At 36.0% G+C, this 14,006-nt stretch overlaps 1 protein-coding gene across 2 annotated transcripts in view; it reads right to left on the bottom strand.

Moving 5' to 3' along the window:
- Window positions 1–14,006, bottom strand: part of SKIC3 (SKI3 subunit of superkiller complex) — a 70,351-nt gene that overhangs the window by 6,266 nt on the left and 50,079 nt on the right. For both annotated transcript variants that reach the window (XM_008144532.3, XM_028149880.2), the window contains 7 exons: window positions 13,845–13,898; window positions 13,553–13,664; window positions 9,465–9,593; window positions 9,129–9,250; window positions 7,161–7,319; window positions 4,541–4,693; window positions 305–435 (listed from right to left, as the gene is read on the bottom strand). In XM_008144532.3, coding sequence (XP_008142754.2) covers window positions 305–435; window positions 4,541–4,693; window positions 7,161–7,319; window positions 9,129–9,250; window positions 9,465–9,593; window positions 13,553–13,664; window positions 13,845–13,898 — 860 coding nt within the window. The remainder of the gene's footprint in view (window positions 1–304; window positions 436–4,540; window positions 4,694–7,160; window positions 7,320–9,128; window positions 9,251–9,464; window positions 9,594–13,552; window positions 13,665–13,844; window positions 13,899–14,006) is intronic.

The raw sequence follows: 14,006 nt of genomic DNA, 5'->3' as shown, positions 1-14,006 counted from the left end.
CACATTACACAAGTGGCTCAACCTAAGACAGTAAAGAGCAAATTCCCAGGCCTTCTTCACTTGAAATACTGTCATACCAAATCTCATATTCTGTATCTGTGTACCAAACTCTCTTTAAAGAACAAATGTAAAGCTTTATTTTCTTCCTTACTAGGTTACTAGAAACAGCCTTTCTAAAGTAGATGCAAATATATGAGTAATGACAAAGTTGTTAAACTCATTCTAAATCTTTCTTTGCTTCCCGGAAGTATTAAAAGTAAAGAAATATTTCCAAGGGAAAAAAGTTAACAAAGATTCTTCACACCTTGCCCCCATTTTGCGGTTGAACTGTAACAAAGCTTGTAAAAGGATAGCCAGTGGACAAAAGCAAAGCTTCAAGGCCTCAGTTGTAGCTTCCTGAACCAAGGATGGCCAGTGATCATTTGAAATGTTGGCCTGTAAAAATATAAGACAAATATCAAATCAAAGCTTTTGACATGTTTACCTTAAAAGAATGCAATTTGCCTCTCACTTATTGAATGCCTACTTGTCCAAGTTGCCATGTAAATGCTATAGGGAGCATAATTCTACAAAACGACTGAGATCTGACCCCTGCCCTTAAGGAGCCACATAACAGAGTAGAGTGGAATAAAGGAAAGTTTCAACCAGGAGATATCACTTAAAAATGCTAAAATATTTTTTAAGAGAAAATGCACTATTCTATTATATAGGTGAATAAAATCTATCACTTACTAAGCCTATGGTCAACAAATATACAAAACTAAATTTAACAAGTGATAAATATAAAGTTCCACATTTAAAAAATTATCTAAGGCGAGAGGAAAGGCTGAAATGAAATACTTGAACACACTACTGAATTATGCAGGAAGAAAAATGCATTTAAAAACTTTCATTAAAAAACTCAAATTGTAACCAAGATTTCATAATTACAGGTAGCTAGAATACACATTTTAATGAAGTTAAAATAATGAGTCAATGCATAATCCATTTAAAAAACTAAATGATAAAAGAAGAAGAGCAATAAACTTTGAGGGTAGTGCAGGCAATAGTAATTTGTGTAATTAAGAAAGAGGAAGCTATAAAGATAATGAATTTGAAAATAAAGAACCCGGGTTGTGAGGCATCATCTATAAAGACAGGAACAATGAGACTTTGGGTACACCTGACAAAAAAAATAAGTCAAAACCCATACTAATGTAACTATTCTGAATAGATTTTTTTTTAAACAAAAACCACAAATTCACTGGCTGCTTTTATAATATACCCTATATTTTCCAAGACCGCATATAAAGTATTCTGTAAAGTTAGCCCAAAGATTATTACATAAGGTAACTGGTATGCTAAACAATATGATTAGAATGTACTTATTCTTGCCTCCCATTATGTCTTTAGAATTTATTATATAAGGAAGATTTTTCCTCTGTTCCTAGATATAAATTTATTATATAAGGAAGAGTTTTCCTCTATTCCTAGATATAAATGACCATAACTCCTACGGTCATTTTTCTTACACTGATTTATAAACACAGTCTTAATTAGAATGTCCTCTTCCCTTCAATACTTCAATCTTCATTAAAAGGTAATATTTGCACCCCACTCCCATTTCCTCAGCGCCCAGCCAGGATACGGTTACAGGCAGCAGTAGATTGCTTGTTCATCTTCCCAAAGCTCCCACCTTTTCTTGCTAATTGTGGTTTCAGGCCCATATACTAAAATACCAGAAGTCTGCATTTGACTGGTACCATTGTAAGATGTTTAGCTCTCTAGGCCTAACAAATAATTAAAGCCTTTTCTCTTTCAGACTTTCTCGGCTTTATCAGAGATTCCCAACTTCATGAGTAGTTTCTTACCTGCAGGACAGTTATGTAACCTCTGGGGCCCAGTGAAAAATAAAAAAGCAGGGCCTTTTGTTAAAAAATGATTAAGAATTTCAAGAAGGCAACTGTAAAACATTAAAATTAAACCAAGTGTGGAGCCCTGTGCAACTGCATAGGACACCCCTCCATGAAACAGTCCTGCTAATCTGAAGTTCCACTGACTTGGGTGAATGTATGTTATTCCACTTAATCTTTTCACATCTTTACAATCTAGAAACCTCTAGCTTCCTTTCTCCTGAGATCTCATCACTCCTGTAGGTGGCCCTACTGGACAGGATCGAAGAGAACTCCACTCTACTCTCATTCTTGGCATCACTCATTCCTGGCTCTGAGAAACTCCAGGAGTACAGCTGGTCCCATGCTGCTCCTTCACTGCCTCCATCCTGTACCTGGACACATACTCCTACCCACCTCTGGGATTCACTCTCTTCCAGAGCATGCAGTCACTTCCCAAAACACTTAGCAACTCTTGCTCTGCGCTACCACAGCAGATGGAGAGCCCTGGCTTCTGAGGAATGTGTCAGATACCTGTCCGTGTGCTTTTAGACATGTGCCTCCAGGACCTCAAAGGTCAGACTTCAAGGCCTCCCTCTCTCTGACAACCCTTCCTTCCTCATCTTGGTGGGCATTTCTGTGTGGAAATGTGCCAGAGAGAAGATGGTGAAGGCATCAGGACTCTAAAGAAATGTCTTCACAATCCTTCACCAGCTGCAATCTTCTAATCTACATCTTTCGGTTTAATATCCTATTCATATATACCACACATACAGTAGGCTCTTATAAAACAGTCTAATTTTAATATACCCCTCTTCTGCAGACTGCCATCTAGCCACTATAGAAATATGGCATCTCCCTATAGTAATTGTTGGGTGTCTAATCTTACTGGTATAACTTATACTCTTTTAGTCTCACTTATTTTTTGTTAATTAATAAAAATTATTTAGTGGTGTGCTTGATTTAGATAGTGCCTTAAGGTTCACAATTACATTTGTAAATGTTATGTTATTTGATATTCATAACAACTCTATAAGAAAGCAAAGCAGTTATTATCTCCACTATTACAAAAAGAAAAAAAGTGAAGGGGGCAGACTCTAAACAGCTTAATTGGCTGAATGTTTCACAGGTAGTGAAAACCAGGAGCAAGGTTCTTAGAAAAAGCACTTTTGTGGTGGTAGTTGGGGGTTGGGGCAGGTATATAAAGTTATTACTAAATTGCAAGCTAATTTCCTCATCTGTAAAATAGGGTTATTGTGCATATTGTTAGTTAATATGTGTGAAGCACTATAACAACAGTGTCTAGCACAAGCTAAGTGCTAGATATGTTTGCTATTAATGTTTTATTCCAGGTCAGATTTAATTTCCCAGCATTCAGAACAAACAAATAAAACAAGCACATCACTAAATAATTTATTAACTAAAAATAATGTTAGACTAAAAGAATATATACTTCTCCAGTTCACATATTCAAGAGCATTTATAGGTCTCTGTGTGGCTTCCATAGCTCACCAGCTACCGAAGTCACAAAGACCTTTGTTAAATATAAACGTGGAACAAACAAAACAAAACATTTAGTGGTATACAATTACCATTAACCACGATTTCTTTCCATCCAAATCACCTTAAATTGACTACCATTATTATTTGTGCATTCATTCAAAAACCATTTATTGAGGAGCTTTTAGGTACAAGGCAGAGTGGTAAAGCAAGGATGCAAAGATAACCAAAATATGTCCCCTGACCTAAGGAACCCCCAAATGTGCTCTATAGCACCAAAGCTAAAAATGTCCTAATTCTTATATTTCTTTGTCAAATTTTCTGGTTAAAACAAGTAAACAATATTGACAGTGGATTACTATTGTGAAAGTATGAGTGAATTCAGGCCTGTCTAGGACAATTTCTTCAAATCTTTTAAAACAAAACAAAAGAGACAGTTTACATTTTAATTATAGAAGTAACATGCATATGATAAAAAAATTCAAACACTATCAAAGGAAATAAAAAAATATCCTCTACCATTCCTTAAAGACCCCCCAGTGCTATATTATCCAAAGTAACTTTTATATCTTTTATATAAAAGTATGTACACACATACACACAATGCATTCAGAGATATATACTCTTAAAAATATACACCACACCCAAATAAAATATCATACACCTTGTCTTGCAGTTTGCATCCCCACACATCCACGTAAACATTTATCTTGAAGAGTTTTCCATACTAGCATATAATACTTTTAGATTAATAAGCCTAAAATAGGATGTCAAGTAAAGAATTACTATATATCCCTTTTACAGAATGTCAAATTGAACCGAGAAATGAGTGAAAATGTTAATTATTGGCATCTCTGTCACAGATGAGTAACTGGGTTAATTCTAACTTAAATCACCAAGAAACAAAAATGTATATTCTACCATAATCCAACTTAAAATTGGAATCTTTGTTGTTTTTTCTCCAAACACTGAGAAGGTTTGGTTAGAGTCTAAGGGTTTATGTTACTCTTATGTCCACCAAGAGCCCAAATACAAAGTTTATCAGGAGACCACACTAGAAAGCAATGAAACAATAGGAACTCACTAGGATATCATAATAGAAAAAGCTTTCACCTGAAAGAAAAATAAAAGAATCAATTTTCATGATCACAATTACAACGTGGCCTTACCATGCAGACTTCCAATGCGAGCAGTGCCAGCCTCAACAGACTCGACAGCTTCCCACTCCAACTGCCCTGCTGGGATGCAACTTGTAGACTCTTCCTATAACACATCTCTGCAGCACCCATCATTCCTTGAGACTGATATATGTGCGCCAACCACTGAGAAACAGAAAAAAGAAGCACCCAAAAGGTTTTAGTTTAGTAAACAATGTGATATTCTACTTCCAACAAATTCAATAAACTTTGATGAAGTTACGTTTTTTAAAATTATTGGTAAGTTTTGTGCCCAAAACCCAAAAATCCCAGGTTAAGAGAGGGAATAGCATTCAACAGGAAGAAATAACACTCCTACATCTGTATACACCTAATAACACAGAATTAATGAAACAAAAATTGACAGAAATAAAAGGAAAAATAGACAAATCCTTAATCACAGTTGGAGAATTGAACACATCTATCTCAACAATGATTTTTAAAAAGAGAAAAATTAGTAAGGGTATAGAATATCCTATATAATAAAAGCCTAATATGCTAAGTGTCCAACCGTTCGTTCAACAGGTCGCTATGATGCGCACTGACCACCAGGGAGCAAACACTCCGACCAGTAGGATAGGTTGCTGCAGGGGTCCAGCCAATCGGGACTGGGTGAGATGGGCCGGACACGCCCTGGAGCCCTCCTACAGTCCCTCCCCAGCTGGCCAACCTCCTGCGGTCCCTACCTGGCTGGCCGGCCCCAATTGGGCCCGATCAGGACTGGGCAAGATGGGTCCCTCCCTGGCCCCAATCGTGCACCGGTGGGGTCCCTCGACCTGGCTTGCACCCTCTCGCAATCCGGGACCCCTTAGGGGATTGTCGGAGAGCCGGTTTCGGCCTGATCCTCACAGGCCAGGCTGAGGGACCCCACTGGTGCACGAATCCATGCACCGGGCCTCTAGTTTAAATATAATGAACCAGCTTGATTAAATGAAATATTTAGAAGACTATACTCAGTAACTGCAGAATACATATTCTTTGCAAGAACCTTAAGAGAGTGAAAAATTATAAGGCAAACACACTCATGAATAGAAGTACAAAAATTCTAAACAAACGTATTAACAAATGGACCCCAGCAATATGTAAAAGGAACATACCTATAACCTATGACCCAAGAAAAGATGCATCCAAGTATGGACACAGCCAGTATTAATCAGAATAGCCAAAAGTTGGAAATAATCCAAATGTCAACAGTAAAAGGAATATATATTATAGTATATTCATAAAGTGAAATTTAAAAAAACCTATAGCCACATGAAACAACTAAATTAATCTCCTAAATATGATGTTGAATGAAAGTAACCATATACAAAAGAAGTGCTAGAATAGTAGGCCCTCCTCTTGCTTTGAAATGGGGGAGACCAAAAGTGAGGCATGGGAAAGGCAGGCAGGTTGGTGGAAATGCTCTGCATCTTGATATAGGTAAAACAGCCCTAGCCAGCTTGCTCAGTGAAGAGTGTCAGCCCACCGACTGAAGGGTCTTGGGTTTGATTCCAGTCAAGGGCATGAACCTTGGTTTCAGGCTCAATCCCCCAGGGCCATGCTGGAGGCAACCAATCAATGTTTCTCTCTCACATAGACGTTTCTCTCTCTTTCTCCCTCCCTTGAACTTGTGGTATTTTAAATATTATTTACACTTCATTCTTTGTGAATTATATGATAACACACACACACTATCTCTTTATTTGACAAGGTATTTTTACCTTTGAGAAAGAATATGAGTGAGATCATCGATATCCAGTTGACCTTAATTAAAGTATCTTAACTCTCATATGGCAAACTTACTCTAAGAGAAGAAAAGAAGCACCATTTTTCTTCAAGGATTAAAGAGGAGACTTAGCTAGCATAAAAAAAATGTCATTAGATAATCTTTTTAAGCAGGGACATGAAAAAGTTCATATAACGAAAGATCAGAATACAAAACTATTGTAGTAAAATAAACTTATATAAAATCTACATTTAAAAAGTCCTTTAGAAACTTCCTCTGGGATACAGAGGGAAATATAATCAATTGAATAAAGTAATTATTGTGCTTTTTGTATTTTAAAATCAATAAGAATAAAGTACATACTCATCACTGTGTATTTGTCATGGTGAATAACCAGAGCCAGCTAAAAGGGCAGACAATCAGTTGATCCAGACATCATTCCTGAAAATAACTATTTCTAAAAGCACTGAATTACCACTGAAATCTTGGACATGAGTGAATTGTAAAGTAGCTAAGGAAAAACTACATATGCCCTCTAGAGGCAGAATTAAATATCATTATAGTAATCTTATTATAAAAATGTTTATAATACTTCTTTAACTCTCTTACATCAACCCCAAGGCAAAGATAGTATTTTCAGCATTATTTTAAATTAATAAAACTTATAATCAACAATTAAGAAAGCTTTAAAGTATTATAGCAACAGATCCAAAATTAGTATTCAACTTCCTTAGTTCCTTTAATCACAGCACCCTTTAAATCTTGAAAATGAGAGATTTATGGTGAGTTCAAAGGCAAGACAAGTAAAAATGGAGCATATCCCTGACCTCAGCTAATTCAGAGTATTTTAATTCAGCACTCACTGTAAGAAAGGAGAGGATGTACCTGCCACGCTGGAACGGAGGTTGAGTTGGACATAACAGTTTTTTGCAGCTCTTCAAGGACAGCATCCGGGAGAGGCTTTTGTGATTCCAGGAGTGGTTTACACTGCACTTGTCTCAAAAGTAAGATAACAGCTGGCTGATCAGGGTTACCTTTTAAATTCTAAATGTAAACCCCAGATAGAAATATATAAAATAGGTTAAAACAGGTTAAATGTTAAATGTAATAGGCAATTAGGCTAGTCCCCATGTTGGGGGGTAGGGGGAATCTAAATTTGACCTTTTCTTATTAAAATTATAAACAACTGAAAAAGCAAAATAAATAAAACACTGAATATCTTGGGAATATCAAACTCTACATATAAATAATCTTTAAAATCAATAATGCTATTATTGTAATATATAAGTCATGTATTATAGATTTAAGTTACCCTCACTTGGTTATTCTCAGGTGATATCTTAAGAACTGAATGTAAATGGCAGAACTAAGAATATATAAAATTAACAGTGAAGGCTAACACTACACCTTATTGGAAGAAACAATCCTATGTAAAAAAGAGCTGTAATTTTTGTCCTTCTTGAACCTCTAGTTATTCATTGCATGTCCTTCCATCAGGCACAGACTTCATAACATTGGGAGTAAGAGAAATGACCCATTTACCCATTTAACAAGCATGTACATACATACATAAATGTATTGTATAAAATCATCTGTACTGGTAGAAGAAACATAGTGGTAACTCAGAACTGCTGAACAGCTTTAGTTTTGTATTTTTTCATATCTAACTGCCCCATTTAGCATGTTTCCTATCAAATGTCTGAAATCTAATATGTGTCTCCTTCCATATATACATATGGAAGAAGTTAAAGAAAGTTCTCTACCCAAATCCTTCCACTGTTGTTTAAATATTTCTTCCTTTATAGCTTGTATCTCAATAACATGTTTCTTTCTGTGTTTTTTTTTTTTTTTTTTTTACTAATTAGGTCATAGTCTTAAATGTATTTATTTCTAAAATGTACTTGATTGCTTTTTTTTCTGAGTAAGATACTGGAACAACAAAATGACAGGAAAGGTTCACAAAAGTATCTCTTATTCTGTCAGAGCATAGCCAACTGTCAATTTATGATTACTAAACTCTCACTATAAAATACTAACCTGTACTGAACAGAGATAGAATTTCTTAAGTAAAAGAGAAAGTTTATTACTCTGCTTTTCAGAGAATTCAAGGGCCAAAGAAATCTTCAAAGACCCATTCTTCTTTCTCTGAAAAATTCATATTGCTCTTTTAAAAAATTTTCTAGTAAGACAACACAATCTCCCTGGTAAACATTTATGAAACATAATATTTTCAGGAAAAGTGATGCTTAAAACTCTCCTCACCCATTAAATTTTTTCTGAGTAGATTTATAAAACTGATCTATTCATTCAGTAATTATTTATTGAGCCCTTACTATGTGCTAAGTAAGGTGCTAAGAATTTACTCACAGAGCCTATTATTCAGGAATGTAAAAACTATACTCTGAAAAGAGTAAGCAGAAATAAAAGAAACGCATTGCCCCCCCCCCCCCCCCAAAGGTACCAAGGAAAAAAATCTATTAAGAGCTTAGATCCTAGAGTCAAACAAATGTGATTTCAAACAGCAACCCCATCAATTTGTAGCTATGAGCTTCTATGCAAATTCCTCTCTAAGCCCTAGTTTTTCCATTTGTAAAAATGGGGATAATTATAAATACCTTTGCCATAGGATTGTTGTGAAATTCAAATACAAACTACTAAATGTAGTGACTGGCTTGTGGTAAATACTCAATAAGTGTTGGGTGCTATCAATAATAAATGTTAGGGGCTATCATCATCATTATCACCACCACCACCACTACCGTGTGCTCTTTAAATAACATGCACTCTATCTGAAGTTATTTTCCAAATAGGATAAGAATCTATAAAACTCAATGCTCAATTCCATAACAATACCTTTGTGCAAAGGGCTTCAGCTTCTGATATTCTTCCTGTGTCTACTAGACCAGTGACAGCTTGGGAGAGAGACCACTTTTCCAGAGATTCGTTGTAACTTTCGAAGAATTCTTTGTCTTTAACTATAAACAAAAAATGTCAGTGTTGCTTTTTCTGCAATTTATAATGTGTTCACAGAGAAGGAAATAGTTGCTAATAAGGATCACAATAAGACTTTGTTAGATAAGACCATAACAGCCTTTAGTGTAGAGCTAATTGTTCCCACTACCTCTTGGTGATATTCTTTTGAGTACTTTATCTTGAATTTATCATTACAAAATGCTGTTTTAAACTTACTTGAAGCAGAAACAGCAGATAACAGTGCCAAATACAAATCCATCCTTTTTGGCTGAGTGTTGTGCACTAGAGCCAGCTTATCATCAGCATAACAAGCTGCCATTAGCCCAGCCCAGATAGCAGGATCACCTAAACATAGGAAATAGAGTTAGAGGCCTTGTTAATATTAACATATTGCTAAAAAACTATCAGAAATGGTAGTTTACAAGCACACACAAAAATTATTTTTATCTAGAAAAATTCCATTTTCTTAAAAGAAAATTAAATTATACTTGTTTTCAGAAGATGCATTACTATATTCATCCTTCAACATTTGCCATTGTTATTAAACATGTCAGAGGATGAGAAATATCCTATTAAGCTTTTCTTCCAAGGCTAGTTCAGTTGCCTAGACTGCTGTGCTACTGTGGAAAGGTCAATTATATTCACTTCAATTGGACAAGTCTCATACAAGCATGCAATTTCATCAATCAGTCCGTTCTAAAGGCTCAGTCAAAGGTAAAGCAAGGTAACAATTTCTCAGTTCTTAAGAAAAGTTTGAGCCAAAAGAAAAGCTCAAGACAACTACATTTTACCTATGTTCTAACAGCCAAGCATGAAAGACACTTTATCATTCCAAGGGAAGCAATTTAGTATTATATATCTTTTCATTCATTTGATCTTTCCTTTCTTCCTTCACATCTCGATAGAAGCTTCATGGCATTAGGGGAAAGACTGATAGAAGCAGGTTAAGGAGGTAATAATACCTAGAAAGAGATTATGAGTATAACCTCCTCTTTATAACAAAAGTAGTTGTGAAAAAAGAAGCTAGAAGAGGACTTGGAACTTAGGTTTTTAAAATTTGTTTGATTTTTTATTTTATAAAGAACATTTTGCAATTCAATTCAACGGTTAATATTTTAGTCTTGAGACTCTTGAAAATCAAATAAATAATTTAAAATTTCCACAAGGGGGTGCTAGTTAACAATACAGTAATTTAAGCATACATTTTTAGCTTTAGTTTTGTATTTTTTCATATCTAACTGCCCCATTTAGCATGTTTCCTATCAAATGTCTGAAATCTATATCTATTTCATTTATAGATTATTAGTATTACTGCTAATAGTACAAGAAACATTAGAAATCTTATACAGATTAAAAACTTATGTAAAAAATTACTTATCTCCATATTACAAAATAATTTCTGTCCCAGATAATAACTACCTTCTTTTTTTAAAAATTTTTTTTATTATTTAAGGTATTACAAATGGTATTACATATGTCTCTTCCCCTCTCCAACCCCCCCCCCCAAACACACACACACCCCCCCCAATGACCTCCCCCTAGTAAGAGATCAACCAAAGGACTTGTATGCATGCATATAAGCACAACCAACAGACTCAAGACACTGGGGGCGGGGGGATGAGGGCAAGTAACTACCTTATTTTAAATAATGTAAGACATATTCAAATTCCAGAATAAGGAAATGGGGACCATTCCCTAGAATTTATAATGTGGCTGAGTATTAGCTTTGGGTTTAGGTCTAACATTGACAATTATGTGGCAGCTTTTCCTTTCGGACTTATTTTCTATAAAACAAAGCAACTGAACATGCTATCAGGTTTACAGTACTACCAACTGAAGTGGACTCAATTTATGAATATTGATTTACTAAGATACTAAAAAACAGATTCCTTTAGGGCTTTCTAGTATTTAGATTTTGGTGGAGCAAATAGACATTAGTTGCTAGATATTTCTTCTATCATAATTCAAAAGAATTGCTGTTTTCATTAACTCTTTCATAGATAATCAGCAACTCAAATTCTCTAGGAAACAAAGTAATAATATAAATATATATATATAATATTTAGATATATATATCTAAAAATATTTTAAATATAATTTGCTAAAAAATACCTCTTAATATCACAAAAGCAGTAATCTAGCAAAAAACTGGATTTCCTTCCATTTAATTCTAAATTCTTGGAATTATATTTAAAGTTCTGAAAAGATCCCTTGTATTTTTTTCACCTAAAGATCTACAAGAAGGTGGAGAGTTACTATATATAACTACAATTATATTCACTTTCATTGGACGCCAAGGACATATCTCAAACAGGTACTCATCTTTATTACTCAGTCCCTATTTTAAGCACCTTATATGATGACTCTGCTTCCTTGGGTACAGATTTCTCTAGATAATATAGGAAAATCAGAAAACATCATTAGAGAGGACCTTATTTAGGCAATCTTACCTTTCTAAAGTTTATGCCACTTAACACAATCAAAGGCTAAAAGATCTTCTGTAACTGTGGATCCACAGTAAGAATTACTGAGAGTAATTCTATCTAACACTTGCTTGATAACACCTCCAAAAATCAGAAACATACCCAATGTGTAATATAAATAAACTCAAAAGTCTAGGGTCTCCTTTCGTTCTGGTTATTTCAAAAACAAAAGACATAATAAATAATAAGATACCGGTCTGTTTATTTTATAAAAATCTCTGAAATATTAAATATTTGCAGTTTAGTTAGAATCTTTACAATGTATTATGAAGATAACATTGAACCTGTTCTTTGTATAATTGCTTCCCATCAGTCCCTAGCCAAAAGCAATAGCATTTTGATCTAATAACTGAAGTGCTCTCAGGAAATAAATTGTTTAATGCTGCATTTCATATTAAAAATATGTAAAAATATATCTCCTAATCCTACACTGCTACACATTCTAGTCCTCTAGCAGTAGTGGAAGAATGCTGATGCAGTCCACATGCAGTTCCTTAGTACCTTTTGTGACAGATGGGGTGTACGTGACATAGCTGGTTAGAACTGAGAGCTAGCTTGGGTGAGGCTAGCTAGCACTTTGGCATTTCAAACCAGAGAAGACATACTTCCAATCTTCAAGGAGGTAACTACACATAAAATAACTAAATATGTTTATTAAATAATTTATTAGCTATAGGTAAACCTTATTAAAGCCTGATAAAAAATGAAAATAAAACTACCTCTTGAAAATATCTATATATATAAAGCCCTAATATGCAAATAGACCAAACAGTGGAACAACCAAACAACTGAACAACCAGTCGCTATGATGTGCACTGACCACCAGGGGGTACATGTGGAACATGGTGGGCATCAGCAACAAGCGGCAGAGCACGGAACATGGCAGCTGTCAGCCATGGCGGGATGGTGGAGCAGGTGAGTGGGGGCGCCAGACCAAGGCGGGGCGCCGGTCGCTGTCATCTGGGTGAGCCTCTGGAGGTTGAAAATTCTTTGCTCCTGCGTGCCACAGTCCCACCCGGCGCTTGCACCTGTTGCCGGCACCAGCTCTGCTTGCACCCACTGCCGGCACTGGCCCCGATCGCTTGGCGCCATCAGTGGGTATGAGCAGTGGCTGCCGGCCCCAATTTCCCCTCAGGGCTTCTCCACCTCCCCCTACTCCTGAGGGATGATCGTGGCCGGCAGCTGCCTCTCACTCCTGCTGCAGGCACTGCAGCCAGTGCTCACACCTGCTGCCAGTGCCCGGCACCAGTCCTGATCACTCAACACCATCAGTTGGTGTGAGCAGCGACTACTGGCCCCAATCACCCGTGAGGGTTCTCCACCTCCCCCTGCTCCTGAGGGGTGATTGGGGCAGCAGCTGCTGCTTGCACCCACTGCTGGCACCGGCCCCGATTGCTCCGTGCTGTCAGCAGGTGCGAGGCTGCCAGCCAACAAGGGACCAGGGGCCATAGCAGGAGGGGCAGGGTGGGGGCGCGGAGGATGAGCTGAGACCCACCTTTGTATCCACCGCCTCACAGCCCACAGTTCCTTTCAGGGTGCATGAATTCGTGCACTGAGCCCCTAGTATAATTCAGATTTTCAATAACAGATAATAAACTACCTTCAAGCAAACATTCTCTTGAGCCTGCTTCAATAATGGATTACCTCTTAGTTACCAATAGCCAAATGTAGATAATCAAATATTTATATGCAAAATCTTCAAATATTTTCTTAAAATTTCCTTGTCTTATTTCATAAAAAAAATACAAACTTTGCTCCTATAAATCACAAATGAAAGATGAACAGAATTCTAATTAATGAAGTGGGTTGTATTATATTCACCTGGAGAAAGGAGAGTTGCCTTCTGAATGGTCTTTAGTGCAATATTTTTTTCATCTTCTGCTGAACTGCTTCCCATAGCCAACTGATTTACTGCAGTGTACAGTAATGCTTTCTAAACAAGAGAAAAGAAAGGTATAAACCAATTCTCTTCAAAGCTACCTGCATTCAATGTGACTAAAAGTATGACTTTTATTGAATATGATGTGACTCCTAAGCTGAGAAAGAAGAATTATTCTTTTATCAAATATATTATTTAACAAGCACAAAATTTCCTTTACTAGGACAAACTAACCTTTCCATGATTTGAGTCCAGAATATGAGCCACATTTCCTGCTACAGCACCTCCCTATAATAAAAAAGAATTAATTTTTTAAATAAAACTGATAAAAATCTCTATTAAAGCATGTGAAAGGTTCGGTTTTATCACATTCACAACAATATAAAAGACTGTAAA

This window comes from Eptesicus fuscus, chromosome 4, assembly GCF_027574615.1.
Source record: "Eptesicus fuscus isolate TK198812 chromosome 4, DD_ASM_mEF_20220401, whole genome shotgun sequence".
NCBI classification, from domain to species: Eukaryota; Metazoa; Chordata; class Mammalia; order Chiroptera; family Vespertilionidae; genus Eptesicus; species Eptesicus fuscus.
This window is presented reverse-complemented; position numbering and strand designations above follow the sequence as displayed.